Source organism: Lissotriton vulgaris, chromosome 11, assembly GCF_964263255.1.
Source record: "Lissotriton vulgaris chromosome 11, aLisVul1.2, whole genome shotgun sequence".
NCBI lineage: Eukaryota > Metazoa > Chordata > Amphibia > Caudata > Salamandridae > Lissotriton > Lissotriton vulgaris.
In genome coordinates, this window is record NC_141699.1 from 517,276,526 (window position 1) to 517,301,281 (window position 24,756).

General features: G+C 45.4%; 1 protein-coding gene across 1 annotated transcript in view; it reads left to right on the forward strand.

Moving 5' to 3' along the window:
* Window positions 1-24,756, forward strand: part of LOC147683096 (zinc metalloproteinase-disintegrin-like cobrin) — a 2,407,169-nt gene that overhangs the window by 873,775 nt on the left and 1,508,638 nt on the right. The window contains exons 9-10 of the mRNA XM_086942497.1: window positions 20,018-20,187; window positions 23,711-23,795. Coding sequence (XP_086798623.1) covers window positions 20,018-20,187; window positions 23,711-23,795 — 255 coding nt within the window. The remainder of the gene's footprint in view (window positions 1-20,017; window positions 20,188-23,710; window positions 23,796-24,756) is intronic.

Below are 24,756 nucleotides of genomic sequence, written 5' to 3' on the forward strand. Positions count from 1 at the left end.
CAGGGACAGAGGCATGTATTTCAGATCCACCTGTAATATCATTCATTTTCATAAATGCTTTAGATTAAGGATCCTTATACTGTGGCATTTTTGCCACATATTGTTTCTCAAAATCCGCTGGGGCATACCATAAATCTCCCTTGACTTTGTCTTTCAGTCTAATCTAGATTTTACCAATGTTTCCAGTGCAAAGTGCTTCAAAACGCAGTGTTTGATTCTATTTTGTCCCGAACGTTCTTGGGAGAACCCCAAAGTTTACTTCAAAACATTGATTAAATCATATTTCTTTTCACAAATTTTGCAGTTTAATTGTGCACCTAAAAAAGTATTTGCGATTGCTACAGATTTCCCTAGAATGCAACTGAGGGACAGCAGGATACAAAATCTTCTGTAATGTTGTTTAAGCTCCATTCAGTTTTTACCAAACACACTGGACAATTGTGCTTACAAATGCACCATTATCACAAAATAGGTAAAGTAATAACAGGCCACTATCCAAAATAATAAAATGCTTTACACATGTATTATCGTTCTATGTTGTTAACTGTTTTAAAAAATCAAAGCTGAGAATCACGCTTCCATCTCCTCCTGACCCCCCGTTTAATTTGGTGTTGCTGGTGGCTGTGCTCCCCAAAACCTACACTAGGGGCATGTACGTAACCTTGAGGCCTCTGTATCTCATGTGTCCTAACCTGGATTCTTGAACCCTCTGTCAATCCACTTCTGGCTATAGCTTGAAGCCCCGACTGTACTTCTCCAAGCCAGAAACCTCCAACTTGCAATCTAGAGGGCCTCGCATACCCCATGCATAAATCCAGGCTATTCTTTGACTCTGTTCTGCATGTCGCTAGATGTACTTCCCAACGCCATGCTTGTCCCATCATTACACTGCATAAGTTACTTAAAACAGAGAACATCTGGTTCATTTATACACACCTTATGCAAAATGAGCTCATAATTATTGGGGCTGGAGTTTACATTTTCATTTCTTGTCCGAAATAAAAACATCTGATATGGGCAATTAAGATAATGGAAGCTCCGCCTATGCTGTAATAGGCGTCACAAATTGCAAGTGACTTCAAAGTAAATGGAGAGGCAGCGGGCGCTTCTGGAGCACAGTACACACATGTGCATAGTCAGATGCACAAAATTGCATACAGAATAACTGACTATTCATTTCCTCACACCAGAAACTGCCAGCCTTCAATGAATGACACCCATGCTTCATAAAAATTAACCACTACGTATCATGCAGATTTAACCACCCATTTTACCTCAGACCGCTTAATTAGTTGTATGTATGTATATAATTCTGAATGCCTCTCTATTTACCTTACATATGGGCTGGGGAAGGATTTCAAACTTTCCTCATATTATTATAAATCCAATACTACAAACAATTTACGCAGACAGACATAGTTGCCTCTAAAGCTGCTAACCTACATGCACCGGGACATGGGGTTGGAAGAAGGGCTGTGTAGACTAGGCCATATGATGCTTGATATTTAGTTTTACAAATGGGTCCCCTTAAGGATTGTTGCTCTTCGGTTGGACGGGTTTTAACAACTCATTCGGCAGTAAAACACCTGAAGTTCCATCAAGTAGTTGGTGTGAAACCCGAGCAGTGGTTAATGACTTGTGAATGTTGTGGTGCACATTGCCGGTACGTGTGCGCAGGAGCGTAACTAAAACGAACCGTTCCAAAATCTAGTCAGTGAGTGTTCAGTGTTGAGGGGGGCCCTGGAGCGAGGGGGCCCCCCGCACTGCGGGGCTGCAGGGGAATTTGTTACGCCCATGATTTCATTGCATAAGACCCATGACATGCCCAAGAGCCATCTTCATGTCTAGTTTTAAGACTCACCTCTATTATTTCCAAAAAACATACACAACAGAACCAACAACTACCCCAACACTTCCCACTGAAGACAATCACAATGGCGCATGTCATCCAAACTAAATAAGTAACAACTATGTAATCCACTCACTAGATTCACATTACGGTACACTATCTATAAGTGCTATGAGAGGGGAGGGGGAGATACAGAAGAGAAGATCAAATGTAAAAGAGACTCGCTCTGCCCTCAGCCAACCAATTTCTTTGCTAATGTGTATTTAAAAGTATATGCCCGCTGCATAAGTCAGTAGCATAGCGGAAGCCAGCCAGGTTCAGCTATTAGTTACATAATTATATCAGCTCATCTACGGTGCAGGCATGACCCTGGTTAGTACCTCACTATTTTCAGAATGTGCGCAATCACCTGCATCATGGTTTCTACTCCATACCCAAAACTGCATCTGTATTTGCTCCACTTGAGGTTCCGTGACAATCGTAAGTGGTGTTTCCGACTCGCCCGAATATGGTCGAGTCTGGTATCTATGAACCGCAAATGACGAGTTTAGTGGGTGTACGCGTTTTCGCTGTGCTAGCCTAAACCGTTTGTTTCGTGGGTTTCTTCATCTGAGCTCACGGGTTCCATTTTAGATACGGCATCCATTTTGTTTCTTGCCCTCAAGTAGCCAGCGAACGGACGTTGTCCGCTTCGCGACCCTGGGATTCCCAAACTCTTGTGGAAGACACGTTTTCCTTTGAGGGTGTCTTTATGATGAGGGGGATGATACTGTAAGGCAGATGGCCCCGCTCGAGGCTCATCTTGCCGTGCCGGTCTATTGTCTCAGTTGTGCATTCATTAAGCACGTCTCCTTTGATCCCTGCAATCGTGTTTCCTGTTACCACCCTTTTTACACTCTCTTCGATCTGTTCGCTATCCTCGTCTTCCTCTGCAGCTGTTTCTGTCTCTTCCTTGATTCGTTTACAGCCAAACAGAATGTACTAATGGTGGGAAGGTGTACTTTTACAGTTGGGAACTGCCAAATGCTACTGTAATTATGTTCCGGGCCCTGAATACATGAAAGCGACCCTCTATGACATTTACTGTGGGAACCGGGTTGTAACCTTTGTTTGTCATGTTATCCTATGACGAAAAACTGCATAAAAAGAGCGATCCACAGATACAATTCGAAGCAGTCTCCTAGAACCTACACATGCTGTACTTCTGTGACTTCTGTGTTCCCTGCAGTAATAAACCTCGAATCTTTGACGCCGAAGGAAGTGTCCCGTGTCTCTGTCATTTGTACGCCAGAACAGGTTACCCACGAAGGTTTCAGGTGTTATCCCTGGCACGGCTGGGTCTTAGAAAAACCCAGTCCTTCAGTTGGCGCCCAACGGAACTTCGTGTGAAATCTCCGAGGGAAGGTGCACCCCGCTTCATCGATCCTGTTGTCGAAACAAATGGCCCGACGACTTTTCCCGTGAAGATCCCCGCCTCCTGACGGCTGCGACGGACTGCTGCCCTGACTGTAGACCTGTTTTGGCGCCTGGCGTAGACCTTGGTATAGCGAGACGATTGACGGGCCTTCCTGGTGACGCCATTGAGCTTTGAGTTAAGTGTTTGTGGGTGGCTCCCAAAGTCCTTTGTTGTTTTGGGAGCTTAGTTGTTGCATGGTTCCATTGCATTTGTGGTTCTTGGTAATTTGTCCTTCGTTGTACTATTTGACGTCTGCAGTCGCCAAAAACCGAGGGTTTTTGCACTTTTGCAGGGACATTGTAATCCAATTACCCTTGACGTTTGTGAAACTCGGTTAGTGTGCACGATGCCTGGTCGTAGTACTTTGTTCAGTTGCTTTAGAGGTTGTGGTGCGGATTCCCGGCTGGAGGACTCGTGTCCGATACCTCCGGTTGGAACTCCAACTTACGAATTATATAGTCGACATGGTTTGGGTCCAATCACATTCAATGAGTGTTGGGTTCGCTACACCAAAGATGACGGTGTCCTTAGTTGGCCACCTCATGGTAGTTTTGAGGCCCCGATTTTAGATAATCTTGAAGCTAAATTGTTCCAAAGAAAAGCAAGGCCGGCCATGTTTGATTCCTTTCGGCTGTGGCGTAAAGAAGCCAAGCAGAAAGAAATCAAGCAGCTTAAACGTAATAAGAGAGAAGGTATTGTTACGACGATGAGAAATGCAGAGCAGTTTCAGCGAGATAAAGAGGAGAAGGAAAAGGAAATTTTTGATAGATTGCAGCGTATGACAGTCGATAAATGTTACCCCGCTTTACCGACGGGTACGGATAAGAAGGGAGAGGCAGCAGTAGAGGACCCTTTGTTGTCTTATCTACAGAAATCACCACCTCCATATGCACAGGATACCACAGTTCCCGTGGTTCCTCCTGTTCCCCAACCTGCTGTTCCAGCAGCTGTTCCTCTTGTTCCTGTTCCTCTACCTGCTCCTGTTCCTACTGCTCCACCGTCTATACCTTCTCATACTCCTGTTCCCGCTACTTCCACTCTTGTGGCTACTCCTGCTGCTCCTTCTGTTTCTGGCTCTTCTATTGTTACCCCTTTGCTTCTCTCTTCTACCCCTTCTGTTCGACGTCGTGTTCCTACTGTTGCTGCTAACTTCTACACTTCTCTTGGACCGATTCTTGGGTCTGCTGGTTCTGATGCTCCCCAAAGACGAAGTCAGCTTCCTGGCGGTAGGGAACGTGACACGCTATATAATATGGCAAAAAATTGGATTAGATATCACCTTAGGAATACTCCACGTATGGTTGTCGATACGTTTTCTCAATTCAATGAGCCGACACAAAGATTTGTGTTTGAAGAAATGTGCAAGCTCTTACGTGATGAGATATCAGTAGATGCGGCTGATGATGTATTGGCTGCTCTAACTGACCTTCAGCTCCAGTTTTCGAGCGGAATAATGGTGGGTAGCAATGTTCGACGTGCTGTCGAGCAGTTGCTATCTTTTCGTCCTGCTATAATGCCTCAAGCATTGTTTAGAGACGAAACTGAGGAATGGATGGCAACGCCTGGTCAGTATCCCATGCGAGAAGTTCCACCAGTGTGGATGCCAGGTGATGCTAATGCTGTTCCTATTGTTCCGCCACATTTCCAGAGAGTGTGGATACACCTTCCATGGAAGCGATCGGAAGTCCTGCAGGTTAAGCAGACTCTGCCCGACCCTCGTAAAAATCCTGCAGTGTACTATAAAGAATTGTCGCAGCTAGTGGATGCTACGATAATGAATCTTGCCGACATCGATATGCTGTTCGGCAATGTCGTACCACAGCATGTATGGGTGAAGATTCGTCAGGAAAATCATGTAGCTGAGTTAGGCGGTGATTGGCCTGCTCTTGTGGCGGCGGATACACGACAAGTTGGTGGGGCTAAGCCTGAACAGCTCATTACCGATCTTCCTCAGCGAATAATTACTCTTATGAAAACGCTTATGCCAGTTATGAAAGTTAACTGGGACAAATTGTCCGCTTGGAAGCAAAAGAAGGACGAGAGTGTCTCCGATTTCTTCACGAGATTTGAGGAGGCATTCATTGATCACAGTGGCCAAGATATGGGCACTGAGGGAGGTCAGAGATTGTTTGTGGACAAATTTGTGTCGAATTTGTTGCCGGACCTAAGCAACAAATTAAAGAATTCAGAGAGTGCATGGGCTGTTTCTACTTCTGCTCAGATATTGGCTACGGCCCAATATTATGAGAATAGAGAGAAAGAGGAAAATGATTGTGCGGACAAAAAGACGAAAGAGCTTAAAACAAAGGTGTTGTTGCAACAAGCGTATCCTCCGCGCTCGAATCAGAATGATTTGCAGCAACGGAACCGATCGCAATCGCAGTCGAATAGGTCACAATCGCGGAATGACTCTTCTTCGCAGAGATCTATGCTTGGGTACAATCAGTGTGCCTATTGTAGAGGTGAGGGTCATTTGAAATTTGACTGTCCAGTTTTGCGTGATCGAAATAGTGGTAATTCATCTAGAGGAGGTCGTAGTGGTCCTCAACAGGCTTCACGAGGTAGAGGTCGTGGTGTTACGCAAAATCAAAATGATCACTCTAATAATTCCTCTGATTCTAATAATTGTTTCGATCAGCGTGGATCATCACAAGGCAGATCCGCCCAGTACAATGTGGATGATTATTACGTCGATCAGGGTGCTGACGACTTTAATTACTAGGACAGCCATAGACAAGGAGAGGGAGTAGTATCAGTTCCGGTTGATCAGAGAGGGCCTTACGTCGCAGTTGCCACCTCGGGCGTAGTTGAGCCTTTTCTGTTGGACACTGGTGCAGCGAAAAGTTCCATCATGCATTCGAAACTCCCTGGCGCACCTTTGTCTGGCTTAACAAATGTTTCCGTTGGATTCTCTGGCGCCCCTGTTAGCAATCCGGTTTCTCGCCCTTTGCCCCTTACAATTGGGCCTCGTGAGCTGAAAGCTCCTTTGATTTTGACTACTGGTTGTGGTGAAAATCTTTTGGGCCTGGATTTGCTGAAACAACTGTATGCGACTTTGTATTGTTCTCCTGCGGGAGTAAAGCTTACATTGGGCGAGAAAGTTATCTCTCCTATGTACTTGTCCATCGATAAGCTCCCACCGGAATTGAGTTCTCTTCCTGCATCTTTGTGGGCAACAGGTCCCAATGACGTGGGCCTGCTTGACATCTCCCCTTATGTTGTTCACTTGAAATCCAATGTGCGTTTACCACGTATTCCCCAGTATCGTATCTCCCTTGATGGTGAGCGAGCGCTGTTAGCGATCATCTACGATTTGATCGAAAAAGATGTTATCGAGGAGACTCGGGGAAACGTGTGCAACAGCCCTGTGCTGCCCATTTTGAAACGCACTGATCCATCTAAGCCTCCTGTTTATCGTTTTGTCATCGATTTACGGGAGGTGAATACAATTGTGATTCCTCAGTTCCCTGTGGTGCCCGACATTACGGCTTTACTGACTCTGATTCCAGCATCTGCGTCCTGGTTCTCAGTGATCGATCTGAAGAATGCTTTCTTTAGCATCCCGATTGCTGAGGAGAGTAGGGACCTTTTCGGTTTCTCTCTAGGTGGCCGCAGCTTTAGGTTCAAATGCGCTCCTCAGGGCTACTGTGAGAGTCCATCGATATACAGCCAAGCCTTGAAGAGCCAACTTGACGCGTTTGTGTTGCCGGCCGGTGCGGCCTTGATCCAATATGTTTATGACTTATTGGTGGCTGCGGATACACAGGACATTTGCAAAATTGCTACGGTGTCGTTGTTGCAGCATCTCTGTGACTTACATCACAAGGTGTCACCTTCTAAACTGCAATATTGTTGTCAAGAAGTAACCTATCTAGGTCACTTATTGTCAAAGGAGGGAAGAAGGTTGACCCCAGAGAGGATTGCAGCGATTGCTCGAATGACTGTGCCAACAACTCAGAGAGATGTGCGTGCCTTTTTAGGTATCACGTCGTACTGCAGGCAATGGATTCCAAATTTTTCATTGCTAGCAAAACCATTGGTAGCTCTTACGTGCAAGGATGTTCCAACTCCTTTGCCATGGACGGAAGAATGTCAGAAAAGTTTTTCTGAACTGCGTGATGCGTTGTGTTCGGCCCCTGTGTTAGGTACTCCTGACTACAGTAAGCCGTTTCGGTGATCGAACTTGCCATTCCACGTGGATTTAGGATCGCGAGGATGGATAGACCATCTGGCAGGGGCGGCGGTGTGGCGGTTATCTACCGTGACCATTGGGTAGTGGTGAGTGAACCGCCAGATTTACTTGGCGATGCTGAAATGCTACACTTTGCTGTGGTCCTTTCCCCCCACTTCACCTTGGGAGGCACCCTTATCTACCGCCCCCCCGTCTATGCCGGTAGTTTTATGGGCAATATCGAGGAGGTGATTGTGCCTCGTGCCCTTAATTTTTCTCGATATCTCCTGCTGGGTGACTTTAACATCCATATGGACATTGGGGACCTGCCCGAATCAAGGGGTTTGGCTGATGTCCTTGCGGTGGCGAACCTAACACAATGGGTGAACTTCCCTACTCATCGGGCTGGTCACTGGCTAGATTTAGTTTGTTCCAACTTCGAGATCACCATGTCACCCCCTATGAGGGTCACCTGGTCGGACCATGTCCTTCTTCGGTTCACCTGGCCCTTGGGTCCTAAAGTGTTGAGTGATTTGCCTGCCCCTCAAGTTCACGCCCAGAGAATAAATGTAACCACCTTTTCAGATTCGCTTATGGCTAATCGGCCAACGTTGCCGTCTAACCTAGAGTCTGCAGTAGATTTATTCAATGCTTGGGTTAATCAAAGTGTCACTGTGCCCACCAATAAAGGGGGCTGCACACGGGTTAGGTCATCACCCTCTAAACCCTGGTTCTCCCACGCTCTCAGGGAACTTAAAGTCGGCTGTAAAAAATTGGAGAGAGCCTGGCGCCGCGAGTTCCGCCCTGATTTGAAGACTGATCTGCGGAGGGCGCAGAAGGTTTACTACGCGGAAATTAAAGCTGCTAAAAGCAGGTACTTCTCTGATAGGATAGAGAAGGCGGACAACAATGGCAAAGAAGTTTTTGCCATTGTTCAGAGTTTCCTCTCTCCCTGTGCGGCCTCCCCAGTTCTTCCGGCTTCTGTTCTTTGGTGTGAGGAACTGTCCTGCTTTTTTGATAACAAAATCATCAAAATCCAAGAGGAGCTCCGAAATTCTTGCGATCTTCTTCAGCCCGCGTTACCCTTTGCCAGTTCTGGGGTGAAGCAATCTACCAGCCAATTTTCCACCTTTGAGCCAGCTGTGCAAGCGGACGTGCTGGCCATCCTAGAGTCTCTTAAGTCGGGCTCTCCCTCTGACCCGTGCCCCGCTAGGGTTCTGGGGGGTGCTGCGAGCTTGGTATACCAGGAGGCCACTCATGTGGTCAATCTGTCTCTGGCCTCTGCCTCTGTGCCCCTTTGTTGGAAACAGGCGAAATTGCTTCCCCTCCTTAAGAAGTCCGGCCTGGACCCTCTAGCCACGTCCAGCTATCGGCCGATATCGCTGCTCCCGGCACTAGCGAAGGTTTGTGAGAAGGTGGTCTTTAGGCAGCTGAATAATTTTATTGAGTCCTCTCAGGCCCTGCATCCGGCCCAATCGGGCTTCAGGGCGGCCTTCAGCACCGAGACGGCTCTGGTGGAAGTCTCGGAGGCCATCAGGGAGTGTTTGGACGGAGGCGGCAGTGCGGTCCTGGTTTTGCTGGACCTATCTGCCGCCTTCGATACGGTGCCCCATGCTCTGCTGCTGAACCGGCTGGCCGAGGTTGGTCTGTCTGGCGCGGTTCTGGCCTGGCTGTCCTCGTTTTTGTCGGAACGGACGCAGCAAGTTTGGATGCCTCCCCACGCCTCGTCTCCCAAGAAGCTCAGCACAGGGGTCCCCCAGGGGTCGACGTTAAGCCCTCTGTTGTTTAACATTTATATGACCCCGCTGATCCATCTGGCTGAGCAGTGGGGAGCCAAAATAATGGCGTATGCCGACGACACTCAGCTGTTGTTTACCTGGCCTAAAAATTGTTTAGATGCCAGTGTCGTCCGCTCTTGTCTATCCAACGTCTTTCGGTGGCTCCTTTTAGCCCAACTTAAATGCAACGAGGACAAGACTGAGCTGTTGTTTTACGGCAATTTTCCGGCCAATTTTCAGGATCTCATTTGGCCGTCCGATTTTGCTTGCCCCAGCTCTCTTGGAGGCCTGGCTAAAAACTTGGGGGTCTGGTTTGGACAGGATCTTAAGTTTGAAGCACACCTAAAAAAACTTACGGCGACCTGTTTCTTGACCCTCAAGTCACTAAAAAGATTCCTTCCACTGCTCCACAGGGAAGCAAAAGAGACGGTTCTGCGTGCTCTGATCCTATCAAGGCTGGATTACGCCAATGCTCTCTTTAGTGGTCTCCCTAAATACCTCATTAACCGAATGCAGATTATTCAGAATGCGGCGGTTCGACTTCTCTTCTCTCTTCCAAAAAGAACTAGCGCATCTGTTTATCTCCGAAAGCTCCATTGGCTTCCAGTGGCACAGCGTATTGTGTTTAAATCCTTGGTTCTGGCCTTTCGTGCCCTGCACCAACAGGGACCACAATATTTGCACAAAATGTTCATTTTCTATACCCCTCGCCGAGCACTTCGATCAGCTAATCTCCTTCTGATGGACATGCCTAAATTCAGATATATGAGATTGGGTGGTCAGTCTATTTCTGTCCAAACAGCCCGAGCCTGGAACACCCTGCCGCTCTCTCTGCGAGCGTCAGCGACACTGATAGAATTTAAGAAAGGATTGAAAACCCACCTTTTTAAACTCAGCATCTAGCTGTTTTTCCTCTCTCTTTGGTTTGGCTCTGTTTTAGCTCACATATCGCGCCAGGATACTCTGTAGTAGCAGAGCGCGTAATAAAATATTTTATACATACATACATTATACGTTCACGAGAGGGAAGGTTGTGCGTTGAGTGTTTTGACGCAACAATTCGGTGGTAAGCAGCGTCCATGTGCATATTTTTCCTCGACCTTGGACCCGGTAGCTAGAGCATTACCGAGTTGTTTGAGAGCAACAGCGGCAGCTGCGGTGTCCATCCGACAATCTGCGGGATTGGTCATGGATAATATGCTTACGGTGATGGTTCCGCATGCAGTTGACACTCTCTTGAATTGTACGAAAACCCAACATCTGACGAGCGCAAGGTTGTCTGGTTATGAGTTGATGCTTTTGGCAAGTCACATTCAAATAAAGCGCTGCAATGTCCTAAACCCGGCGACTTTGTTGCCAACCAATATGGAATCAGACGAGGTAGCACCGCACGACTGTTACTTACGAACTGAGGAGGAAACAAAAGGTCGTGTTGACCTGAAAAACACTCCATTGGAAGACCCCGATGGTACCTTGTATGTGGATGGTTTGTGTTTTAAGTTGCCGAATGGTGATGTGACGACTGCGTATGCTGTGGTGAAGTTGAGTACGGTTGTGGAGACTGCGAGATTGAATCAGAATTCTGCACAGGCGGCAGAGCTGATTGCCTTGACCAGAGCGTGTGTTTTGTCGAAAGGGAAACGGGTGAATGTGTTTACGGATAGTCAGTATGCGTTCGGTGTTGCGCACAGCTTTGGACGATTGTGGAGAGAGAGAGGTTTTATGACATCGCATGGTACGAAGATTCAGCATGGTCAGCTTGTGAATGATCTTTTGGATGCACTTACATTGCCCAAGCAGGTGGCAATTATTAAATGTAGTGCACACCGTAAGGTGACGGATGATGTTGGTCGTGGCAATGCGTTCGCTGATGAAATTGCTAAAGAGACTGCAAGAAACCTTGCAACTAGAATGTATGTGGCGAGTTCGGTAAGGTGGCCTGCAGAAGCTGGTATGTGTGAGGACACTATTGAGAGTGTGAAAGCGATTCAGAATGAGGCCACCGAGATTGAAAAGACCAAGTGGAAAGAGAGTACGGGAAAGCTGGATGCGAATGGCTGTTGGATTGATTTGTCCGAGAATAAAAGGTGGATGTTGCCAGATGCGTATGTGCTGGCTGTTGTGACTATGGCACACGGCTTGTCACATATTAGTGCGAAAGGTATTTGTAAGTTGTTGTCCCCTGTATGGAAGAATGATGGTATTGCTAAGTGTGCTGAGAGATTGGTCAAGAACTGTATGATATGTATGATGTACAATCCTGGTAAGGGAACTCCTACACCCCCTGGCCACTTTGCTCCTCCTTCATGTCCTTTTGAAGTAATTCAGTTGGACTTCATCCATATGGAGCGATGCAATAACCTAAAATACGTTTTCGTTGTGGTTTGCGCATTCTCCCGATGGATCGAAGCCTACCCTCTTCAAGACAATACTGCCCTGTCCATTGCAAAAGTCCTACTGAAGGAATACTTTCCTTGGTATGGAATGCCACGGATTGTATGGTCTGATAACGGAAGTGAGTTTGTGGGGAGTGTGATGAAGAGTGTGTGTAAGGGCCTTGGAATTCCACAAAAATTCCACAGCGCCAACCATCCCCAGTCAGCAGGTTTGGTTGAGGGATACAATGGAACCCTCAAACTAAAACTCGCAAAGATTCAGGCCACGACTGGTCTCTCGTGGCCTGACGCTTTGCCCGTAGCTCTTTTGTCAACTAGGGCGACTGTACACTCTCGAGTAGGGCTCAGCCCATATGAGATTGTGTTCGGCCGTCCTGCCAATGTTTGGGGGGTCCCTAGACCCAGTGTGTTCGCTGATCTTGAGTACCCAATGTTGATCGATTATCTTCATGATCTCACTGCTAAACTGAGGTTAATTCACCAACAGGTTTTTGAAGCACTACCGACGCAGACGGAGGGTCCAGGCCACCAGCTCCAGCCCGGAGACTGGGTGGTTACGAGGAACTTTGGCCGAAAACAAAATCTGGAGCCAAGGTTCATCGGACCCTACCAGGTGCTCCTTGCCACGAGAACTGCTGTTCGTTTGGAGGGCCGCAAGCACTGGGTGCACGCCACCCACACCAAGAAGGTACCTATACCTTTGCCAGCAGACTCGTGGGGGAGGAAGGGCATCGCCTCGTCTGAAGCTGAGGTTGCGCCGAACTTTGTTCCATTCAGCGACGCTCAGCCTGTGGGAGATACCTCAGTGCAGCCGGACGATACTGCTGAACATTTGTCATCAAAGAACTCAAGATCTGAACCATTGTCTGGTCGACAGGATTCTGTTTCATCATCTGACCAACTGTTTGAAGATCAGACTCGTCCTGGGAGAAGCAGATATTTCCTCCGCTCCAACACTAGAGACTAATAAAAAATATTTTTTTGCTTCCTCCCCCGACATTCACGTTACCCCATTATCACTTTGAACATTTTTTAATAACTGTGATTTTGTAAATTCTGAGTCCTTTTCTGTATATGTGTTTGTTTCCACAGCTAGGAGATTTTGTATATATTGTTTAATTAAAAGTACCTTACATCCGGGTGGACCGTAGGGCCGTACGGGTACTTCCTTCTGTTTAGTAGGTCCTGACACTAGGTTGGAGACCGTCGGTTCCTAGGAACTCCTGGGGATTGACTATTGCTACACAGAACGAAGTGCGTCAAGAACGTTGCGGACGGTTTTAGAGGATGGCTTTCTCTAAGCTGTCGGAATTGGAAAAGACTCAATCTCAAAGATTCGAACTGCATAGAATTGCACGTACCAAATGCTTCATGTTTCAGGTGTTCCTTCTATTCCTAACTGTTTCTTCGTTGTTGGTGGGTGGGGTGTATTATATGATACAGTCGTTGCTGCCTTCTGCCTCACCTACCCCTTCTTCTGAACCTAAACCTACCTCCACTGTTTCTCCACACTCCTTCCACATCTTAAACCAACACGAGCAGGTTAGACGTGCGGAATTTATGAACAATTCCTTCGTTCAGCTCCTTCATCAGCATCAGTTGGTGATGAACACTACCAATTGTTGGGTGTGTGGGTTAATGCCACATACCACCGACAAGGGAATTCCATACTTGGTCCTTCCTTACAGTTCCCAGGGTTCAGCTCGAGCATTCCAAACAATGTTTCGTAGCGCACTAGATTCTTACCCCAATCGAGAGCCACGTTCTCCACACTTTGGTCCCGGCCCGTACCATAAGTCTTTGGCAATAGCGATTGCTGATTTAGATAGGGATATCTTTGATCCATCGCTTATCCCGGAGGAAGAGGTGCGAGCCTATAGGGATCTGAGTGAGGCTGAGTATAGTGTGCTAGTGGGTGATAGACAGCTCAAAAGTTCATCTCCAATATGGATCGTACCCCACCTTGGTAATTTCTGTTTGAAAGGTCGTGGCCGAAGCCCGAGAGCTCACCTTGGGGAGAGTGCTTGCACTGAAACGTATGTTTTACCAATGCTCTCTTTCCCTGTTCTCCTGACTGCCAAGGGTACATACTTTGTCTGTTACGACCGAGCATATACATGGTTGCCCCTTGACTTCTCAGGCACATGTTATATTGCGAACTTGTTGCCCCCGACCTTTACTGTTGGGTCGGATTATCACAAGACCAGGGTTGTAAGAGGCGTAATTAGCGATGAGGACACTGCCGGTCAAGAAGCAGAAGACTTCTTTAAGGGTTTCTTGCCGTTTTGGGGACCTATGATCAATAGTAGGAACCTGAGACAGTTGACTCGAGTGGTGGAATCAACCGCTAATATCACTGCCAGTGCCCTTGGCAACATCACAGCAGAGCTTCAGGCGGACAGGCTTATGACGTTACAAAATCGTATGGTTTTAGACGTCGTCTTAGCAGATAGAGGTGGAGTATGTAAGGTGATCCATTCGAGCTGTTGCATTTTCATTCCTGACAACGCTCCATCTGTCTATCAAGCCATCTCGAAGTTGCATAAGATCTCCGAGTCCATACACGTGGACGTAGGGGATTGGACGCTACTAGGGTGGTTTTGGGGCCTGATGTCGACTTGGGGTTGGAAGATTCTGATGATCATTGGGGTTGTTGCGGCATTTCTGTTCACGTGTTGTCTTTGTGTGCAGTGTGGTCCTGCCTTATGTGGCCTCTGTGCTACGACGTGTATAAGGTAGCCGCCTGTTACCAAGGAATCGCTGATGGATAGAATAATGTTGCAGCAACATCTGGATGGTCTGATGAATATCGAAATCGATTCTGATTGCGACTAGTGCTTGCCTACATGAGGGCAAAAGGAGCGTCTGAGGTTCCGTGACAATCGTAAGTGGTGTTTCCGACTCGCCCGAATATGGTCGAGTCTGGTATCTATGAGCCGCAAATGACGAGTTTAGTGGGTGTACGCGTTTTCGCTGTGCTAGCCTAAACCGTTCATTTGTTTCATGGGTTTCTTCATCTGAGCCCACGGGTTCCATTTTAGATACGGCATTCATTTTGTTTCTTGCCCTCAAGTAGCCAGCGAACGGACGCTGTCCGCTTCGCGACCCTGGGATTCCCAAACTCTTGTGGAAGACACGTGTTCCTTTGAGGGTGTCTTTATGATGAGGGGGATGATACTGTAAGGCAGATGGCCCCGCTCGAGGCTCATCTTGCCGTGCCGGTCTACTGTCTCAGTTGTGCATTCATTAAGCACGTCTCCTTTGATCCCTGCAATCGTGTTTCCTGTTACCACCCTTTTTACACTCTCTTCGATCTGTTCGCTATCCTCGTCTTCCTCTGCACCTGTTTCTGTCTCTTCCTTGATTCGTTTACAGCCAAACAGAATGTACTAATGGTGGGAAGGTGTACTTTTACAGTTGGGAACTGCCAAATGCTACTGTAATTATGTTCCGGGCCCTGAATACATGAAAGCGACCCTCTATGACATTTACTGTGGGAACCGGGTTGTAACCTTTGTTTGTCATGTTATCCTATGACGAAAAACTGCATAAAAAGAGCGATCCACTGATACAATTCGAAGCAGTCTCCTAGAACCTACACATGCTGTACTTCTTGTGACTTCTGTGTTCCCTGCAGTAATAAACCTCGAATCTTTGACGCCGAAGGAAGTGTCCCGTGTCTCTGTCATTTGTACGCCGGAACAGGTTACCCGCGAAGGTTTCAGGTGTTATCCCTGGCACCGCTGGGTCTTAGAAAAACCCAGTCCTTCACACTTTCAGGACCTCTAAATGGGATGTTGCCTCCAGGACCCTCAATTAGTCCATCCCAGCCTGCTGTTTTGCCGGGTGAGTCCCCTGACTCTTTCATGATCGCTCCTGCGTCCGAATCTGCAGCTTGTGATGCACTGAGTCCTTGGGTAGAACCCCCTTGTATCATAAGTGTCTAGCTAGTCATTCCTTTTTGTTGGATTAGTCAAGAAGAACATTTTCCCTGCCACCTTAATCTTCAGGCACACTGTAAACATTAATGCATATTGGCCTCCAAGCTCTCTCAGTTTATTTTTCACATGACGCTCAGCTTTGTTGTACCTGTGCTGTATGAACCAGGTAGAGTGAGACCATGGCATTACAAATGGCAAAAGGGTCTGCTGTGCGCCCTTGGTATAGGATGATGTAATCACAATCCCGAAAGGCATCAGTCGTGCTGGGGTGCCTCAAATTATGGAGATCACGCAGGCACCCTATCTCTCTCAAGTGCCTAAAATCTGGAAGGGCCCTCAGACAGCACCACCTCCTGGAGTCACTGTTCCAGATAGGAAATCATGGAGGCACCGTCCATGCTTTCAGACATGCCCGCTACTCTTATATTGTTGGCCTGAGATTACTCCTCTTGGTTTTCAATTCTATCTCCCAAAACTTGTAATTGCATGATAATTGTGGCCATTTGTGCTTCATGAGCTCTCCTTGTAGGTGCACCTTCGTCTTACGTACATGGTCTGCAATCTTCCTTTAGTCTTCCCTCATCAAGCAATATCAACCACTAAATTGTTCATCTTGTCTTTTAAAGAATCCCTGGTGGAGCTAATGGCCGTTATAGTTTTCAGAGGGCCTGACACCTAAATGTTGTCTTGATGTCACTGTGGTTTACCTATGTTTGCAGAGATGGAGGGCTGTCCGGACAACCCAGAGAGCCACCTGCAATTTCTGTGTTAGATTCACTGGTTGCAGAGGAAGGGAAGTGTTAGTGTTCATGCAATGAAGACCACACCCTCATATGTGCCCCCAAAAAGCAACATAATGGTCAATCAAGCAGGGACTCCCACTATATAAGCACTTTAGGGCCTGCTCCTGGTAAGCTACAGTGATCTTTGCGCTTACAGATTGCCCTCTCAAATTTACAGTGCATACCTGAGCTTCAAAAGTCAGTATGGGCAGACATATTGAAAGTAAGTAGTTGCAACACCAAGACACTTTCCTCTAGTTGAAGGGACAGTTGAAATGCGAATACTTTACCCATGAAGTTGGGAGACCTGTCTGAAGCTTCCAGATTTTAAGCGACTATGGTTTAGGTGGACCGGCCAGTAGCAGCATCACAAAGGCCCTCGTGGGCTGACTGTTACCTGTTTTGTAGAAGATAGAGCTCCTTGCCCCCACCACTCGGCCTCTTCCTCACCGCTGCGGAATGGCCAGCATGCGGCTTTACGCACACACCCCTGAGCTGACGCTCTCCTAAGGGCCTGTTCCTACGCAAGTGTTTGGATGAGCGCCCCATCTTGGTATCATTGCACTAGCCCGGGCACTGTGCTCCCTTGTAGTATGACCGAAACACCTGATGAGCACACTGGCTACCTACTGGTTACTTCCCCTCCTGATTATGCACACCCAATGGGCAGTGTACCGACGGATTGTTTATGTAGACCCTAGGGTGGCCAGTAGCGGAGAAGTGTGGCTCAATGGTTAGAGCGGCAGACCCTGATGCAGAGGTCTAGCCCGGGACCAGGGTTCAATTCCCCGCCTCGGCGGGTCTTGGGCTCAAAATTCCACGGACCTGATAATTCTCGCCTCGGTGCCTATTCTAATCATGGAGTCCCACTCTGCAACTCTGGGCAATAGCTTGCTTAATCTCCACAACGCTAAGGATGCCTGGCCTCCACCTTTGGGGTGCCCAGGAGTGGACATCTCACAGGGAAAGCCAGGATGGGTTCCACAGCAGTATTCGTACAAGCGTCTTGAGACCCTTGCAGGTATGTAGTGCGCTATACAAGAATCAATTTACACCCGTTCTAGTATACCGGTTATCTCTGCCTCCCTGGGTAGAGAATTAGGTATAGTAGATAAGAATTAGGGTTAGTGGATGAAAAGAAGGGATGATGAATGAGAAGCAAGGATGTGAAAAAGGGAATAGGGATGAGAAGTGATAGTGACATGTATGATGGATGAAATGTTGATTATGAGAAGTAGGGATGATGGATGAGAAGTAGGGGTGATGGATGAGGAATTGTGCTGACATTTTCTGCTCAGCTTCAGAGATATCTGTACAGGTAGTGGATTGAAATTTAACGTAGCCAGGATAAAGTTTATGACTTTTAGCCAACACCCATCTTTTAAGGGGAAAATACTTATGAAGGATTGCCCACTTGAAAGAGTGAACTCGTTTAATTATTTTGGTATCACCATTTTTCTCGAGTGTGTCTTGGAAGTCATACATTGATACTGTCACACTCAAACAGAGACATATTACAGGGGTTATGAAGAAAGAGCACTGCAAGTCCTATTGTGAACCAATTGATCCACTTCTTGAGATCTACGAGGTTAAGGCTGTGGGTTCAGCTCTTTATGGATCAGAACTCTGGGGATTCTCTAATCTGACTGCCCTCTCCAGATCAGAGAATACATTTTTGAAGAGCATAGCTCACCTTCCTATAAACACCCTGCTTTTCCCTTTATTTCTTGATATGGGCAGGAAGGCTATAGTAAGAAAAGCTGGATTGCGGCCTCTCTTATTCTGTAGGGGGTTTTGGTTGACCCCGGAATTATTTCACTGTGTGAATGCACTTCAAGTTATTATAGTCTCCAATAGGTTTAATGACATGGTCTGGCTGCAGCAAAGCAAAAACACGTTAACCACCCTGGGCTTGAAGGAGCTCTGGGAAAGTCCATCTAGCCATTTTCGATCTTCGAGAGAGTCCTTAAAAAGGCAATATTGGTCTTGGTTTGATGTTCGAGCAACTGAAAACTCATCATTGTCTAGAGCTTTTCTAGATTTTAAAAGTTCTAGTTATTGTGAGCCCTTTTGGGATATTATTACCATTCCTCTGGATAGGAAGCTATACTTTCAATTCAGGGCTGGTGCTTTACCCCTGAAATCGCTTACGCATATATGGGTCTCAAATGATGGATTGTCATGCCCTGTTTGCAATGCTACTGTTGAATCTCTAGCCCATGCTTTATTGCTTTTCCCAGCTATGACAGACCACGAAGAAGATGGATCATGCCTATTTGTATGCATCTGGGCGTACATAGTTGCGGTATAGCTCTCAGAATTCTGAGATTTGACCCTCACCCATTATATGCTAGCTCTGTTGCCAAATTCTTGGGCTTCATGTGGCAAATGGGAAGACAGACTGTTAATTCTTAGCATTAATAGGGGGTGTGGGTTGATTGTTGGCCTACTGTATTGTACAAGATGTATAAGGAACAAGGTAATTATGCTGTTTTAATATAGTACTGTACTGTGTATCCTCTTCAGCATTATGGATTTGTTAGATTGTAGTTGATTGAGTTCAAATATACTTATATCAGTTTTTTGGCTTGGCTCTTTTTTACACCTATCATGTACTTTTAATGCTTGATTATTTTTAACTTGACTATTTGACTGAGAAGCAGGGATGTGAAATAAAGAGTAAGGATGAGAAGTGAGAGTGATATGCATGGATGCTGGATGAAAAGTAGAATATGAGAAGCAGGGATGATGGATGAGAAATGAGGTAGAGAATTAAGGATCATGGATGTGAAGTAGGGTGATTGAGGAGATGTAGCAATGGGAAGTAGGAAATATGGATTAGCAGTAGGAATGAGAAGTGATGATTGTTGATGGATGAGAAGTAAGGATTATAGATAAGTGATGAGAAGTTGGAATAATGGATAGTAAATAGCAAGTAGTGATGAGCTGTAAGGATGATGGATGGGAAGTAGGAATGATGGATAAAAAGTATAGATGCTTGACGAGATGTAGGGATGATAGATGACAATTCGGGATGATGCTTGTGTAGTAGGGATGAGAGGTAGGCAGTTGGCTGAGAAGTATAGATGGGAATTGGGTATGAATATAGGAGGGAGACTTAGGGCCTGATTAGGATCTTGGTGGACAGAGTTATTCCGTCATAAACGTGACGGATATCCATATGCCAAATTACAATTCCATTATATCCTATGGAACTTGTAATTTGGGGGACGGGGTATCCATCACCTTTGTGACGGAGTATTCCATCCGCCAAGATCGTAATCATGCTCTAAGGAATGATGGATGATGGATAGGGATGTTAAGTATAAATGGCAGATAAGAAGTAAGAATGATAAGAAGGAATCATGGATGAGAAGTAAAAATGAGAAGCACGGGTGATGATGGATGAGAAGTATGGTGTTGAAGGAGCATTGAGATTTGAGAACGCATTAATGAGAATGTCATACAATGGATATTGCACAGAGATAATATCAACAACTTACAATACAAGAGAGAATTCAGACTAAAATAGATTTTACTAATCTGATACTTCAGTGACTCAATAATTGATGACTGCACATGCAAAGCAATTTCCTCAAGAACTTTTGAACAAGTTAAGAATAAGCTTTATTGTTATTCCCTAGGCTTATAAAGCTCTAAACATATTTGTGGCATTGATTGGCATAGAAATATGGTCTACGAATGATGCTATAGAAATGACTTCAAATTCTCGCGAGCTCCTGAATAGATTCTCAAAATGGAGAGCAGGACAACTGCTGAAGGGGAAAAAAAACGACCAGGCACATTTACTCTCGTAAGTTTCAATAAATGTGGCTTTCTGTCTACAGATGGAAAATGTGTTTTAATATTCCTGTTTTGTCGGTTCAATGATCAACAAATGTGACAGTTAGAATCAATGACATATATACTACATCCTGATAGGTGCAAGACATAACAATACATATCAACAGGTTTTAGTTTAGTGTGAAATATGTAGTAAAGGAAGATCAAGAGTCCACTTGATAGGTTAAGATCCTTTATTCAGGTTCCTTCCAGGTTAGACAGATAGATTACTTTATAATGTAAGTAGATAGGAAACCCCACCAGGAGCTCGCTGTTGGTAGCTCAGCCTCAGGTGACCAACTGCCACAACAGGGAATAGAGAGGTACAATCAACTAGAGAGACACCCTGGCATTCTATGATGTCATAAGTATAGAAGTATTGTCTAGCCAGAGAGGAACAGTGAAGATAGTGTTTACTACATATCCTCTCTCTTTATAGAGTAATATCAAAACAAAGGAAAAATCAGTAACAATACCTCATATGTCTCAAACAGCAAGGAAGTACACATTTTAGAACAACGAAAAGTAGTAGTGTACAATAGAAGATGACTTTAACATGAGGTATTGTTATTCGAGAAAAGAACAAAGATTCAGCATTATGACATCAGAATTATGGCATAATACACCACATCCCCTCTCCTTAACAAAAGAGTGAGGTTTTGAAACAAACCAAGACAACCCTCAACACAACCCTTGATGAAGAAATGCCAACACTTGATGTAAGACAAGAATGTAACTTGAAATCTCACCTAAATGAAGCCCTGGCCAGTAGCTACAAGAAGGTAGACTCAGATAAAACATAGTGTAAACACAATCTTTATCAATAACAGGAGAGTTTGAACCTGAGAAGGGTACTCTGCAGGACAGCATGGCTACACTGCAGGACAGCATGGGCATTGATAACCCAAAAACAACAAAGTTTCCCCTGGATAGGGTACACCGCAGAGTAAACAACAATATCTCTGGGAAAAGGGGCATGGACTAGACATAAATACTTATGGGACCTACTATGGGTGTTGACTACCCATCAACAACCCCAAACAACCAACCATGGCATGGACAACTACAGACACTAACGTCCCTATGGGAGGGTACAGCATATAGTAAAAACTATAACCCTGGGACAAGAGGTGGAGTATGTACTACCCCTAAACACCTAGTACATGGTATGGGCTACGCACACCAAAAGCACCACCCTACGCACACCAAAAGGACCACCCTTATGTAGAGTACAATTTCAGGATACCAACCCAGACTTCATGAATAAACAAGCACTATGACATGGGCAAGGACTACCCACACAAAAATAGCACTATAACATTGACAAGGACTACCCACACAAAAATATTTACCCTAGAAAGGGGCACCTCAGAGTGTTAATCCTGGATGGGCATCGACTACCCACAAACACCAAACAACATCCCTAACTCAGAATGCAGACCAAACTGTATCCCCAACGCAGAATACAGAGTTTACGCATGAGCAGAACAGATTTGCCATATTAAAAACACACCACATCCCAGAAAAAAAACAGAGTTAAGTCAAAAGCATTAATGAAATAACTGCAACACGAATACATAAATAAATAACGATATTACAGATTTGCCATATTAAAAACACACCACATTCCTGAAAAAAAAAACAGTGTTAAGTCAAAAGCATTCATGAAATAACTGCAACACCAATACATAAATAAATAACGATATTAGCTCCGGTGAGCGATCTCTCACCCGGGTTCCTGCAAGTAGCTCCATCCGAAGGTAGCAGACCAAGTGAAAAGTTCCTGACTGTTGCTCGTAAGCATGCTGACGCGGGTCACTCTGTGGAGCGGTATGCAAAAAAACAGAAGCGTCACAGGAGCGCGGAGTTCAACACGTCGAGAAGGAAACAAACAGCAGCCTTGAGACACGGGAAGCGAAGCACGCTGTTGTCCTGGCAACCTAACACACACAAAATGGCCGGCACGTCAGTCAAGGAGACGTAAGGAGCGTGAGGAACGTCTCTCCAAGGAAGACGTCACAGGAACAGAGAATGCAGATTCACCAATACCCCCCAGCATTCTAGAGACGTCATCAGATGGAGGAAGCAGAGCAGACGTGAAGATAGCTCCCAGCCAACCGTCGGGCAACGGACATCAACAGTCAATGAGGTGAGAAATGTCACACAAGAGACAAAGTGTTGTCAGAGGGCTATGCCGATGCAGCGCTGAAATTCCACACAGGAAGCGAAGTATAATCAGAGGGTTGAAAACGGCTGAAGGAATACACGCGCTGTTTTGAGCAGTCTTGAAATAAAAGCGCTAAGCAATACAGTATGCCAACATGCGCCCTGAAAACGGCTGAAGGAATACACGCGCTGTTTTGAGCAGTCTTGAAATGAAAGCGTTAAGCAATACGGTATGCCAACATGCGCCCTAGCTTGAAAAAGTTCTCCACACTGCACAGTCACAGCCAGAGTCATTGACACGTGTTTGTACAGACCTGAAAACGTTCACAGCATTTGTTCCTTGAGCTGTAAAACGACCACACACATAAATAGCCAGATTCTGTCAACGCTTGACACTTCCCAAACTGAATGGAGGTCAAATAGAAAAACAACGTAGACCTCAGGGAAGAGTTAACTTTTCCAACAGAAGCAAGGTGACAGCAGGCAAGACAAAAAGAAACGCCCAGGTGGCAGGCTCAACAGGTAACACGCACCCAGATTGCAGGCTGTCCAGAAGGTGGAACGGACACTGGTGGGGTTGGCTGGGGCATTACCTTTGGATTTCAATTTGAGCTTGAGAGTCCACAAAGTCTTTAGTTCCTTATCCTTGAGTTCCTTAGTTGTCCTTTCTCCTTAGTGCACGCAGAGGTTCATCCTTCTTAAGAAACGTCGCCAAACTGTAGTAAAGGAAGATCAGGAGTCCACTTGATAGGTTAAGATCCTTTATTCAGGTTCCTTCCAGGTTAGACAGATAGATTACTTTATAATGTAAGTAGATAGGAAACCCCACCAGGAGCTCGCTGTTGGTAGCTCAGCCTCAGGTGACCAACTGCCACAACAGGGAATAGAGAGGTACAATCAACTAGAGAGACACCCTGGCATTCTATGATGTCATAAGTATAGAAGTATTGTCTAGCCAGAGAGGAACAGTGAAGATAGTGTTTACTACAAAATACTTTCCAAGGATATTATTATGCATGAGTGTTATTAGGAACATATATCATTTTCAACATTTTGGCTTGAGATGTTTCATTTATGTCATATTGCAGTGTGGGGGTTCTTACATTTATGTAGATCCCACTCTTTAAAGATCCTCTCCACGGATCTCTAAGCTAACATTATTTAAATGTATATTTTATATTGAATGCTCATACAATGCCTAGTATGCCATTAGTATGCAGCACTCTTGTTTTCTCTGTATCATGTTCTACCAACATATTGTATTTCCAGTCCACCTGAATTGTTTGCTCACTACAACAACTAACTGTACGTATAACGTCTCTCTATAGGAATGTTGACTTTGATGGACTACCGGTTGGTCTGGCATATGTAGGAGGCATGTGTAGTGATGGCATTTCAACTTCAATTATTCAGGTATGCTGACCCTTTCTCCAGAGTTTTGCAAAAGGTGTGTTTTAAACAGGAGCAAGCAAGCAAGCAATTTAAATAGCTAATACTTTGGATAATTCTCTAATTTTTTGGACGTTGGTTCTACCCAAATGAGGCACACAATGGGCTATAAAAAAACAGATTTTTTTTTGACAGTGTTTAGGTTTACAGGGAAATATGAGGTTTAAAGCCTTAACGACCAATATGGAAAAATTTTATGTCAACTATATACATGTGCCATATAAAAGGAGGAGAGTGCATGGAGATTAGTTGACTGAGGTTGACCGAGTACTGTTCTTTTATTACCTAATCGAAAGTATGAAGGGCCTTAACATGCAATTTCCTAGTGGAGTAGGTCCTTCTGCCTCTGCACAATACAATTGAGATAAACATGCACAATTTGTTGCATCATTTTCTATGGTCTTAGAGCCCCATAAATCACCCAATGAAGATAAATTGACCTTACTAATAGAAGACACATTTACTATGTTGACTACTATAGCTGCAAAATTCTGCAGTTGGAAATATTGCTGAGAATCTCTCCATTATGTGATTTTCTACGAATCTGAGTGAAAAGCTGGCCCAGTTTTCGATTTTATGTAACAAACTTGTTGTTGGCTGGACATCACATTTTGAAGCCTGGATCTTTTAGTCAAACTCTGACTGGGTACAGAACTCTGTCTTCTTTTATGTATGAGTGTGGGTTATATATAGACAGTGAAACTGCAGTTTGTAATGTCTTGTCTGGAACAGTACATGACTCCTTTAATTTTATGTTTCGGCAGGAAGACATTTTAGGGAATCCTGTGGTTTAAAAAATAGTCATTGACTGAGTCATCTGTTCACATGGGGTCCGATTCACAAAAAACCTCCGCACTCGTGGCAGAATCTCCGTAATCAAAACTGTGATGCAGACTTTCCCACAAGAGTGTGGTCTCCGCAATGA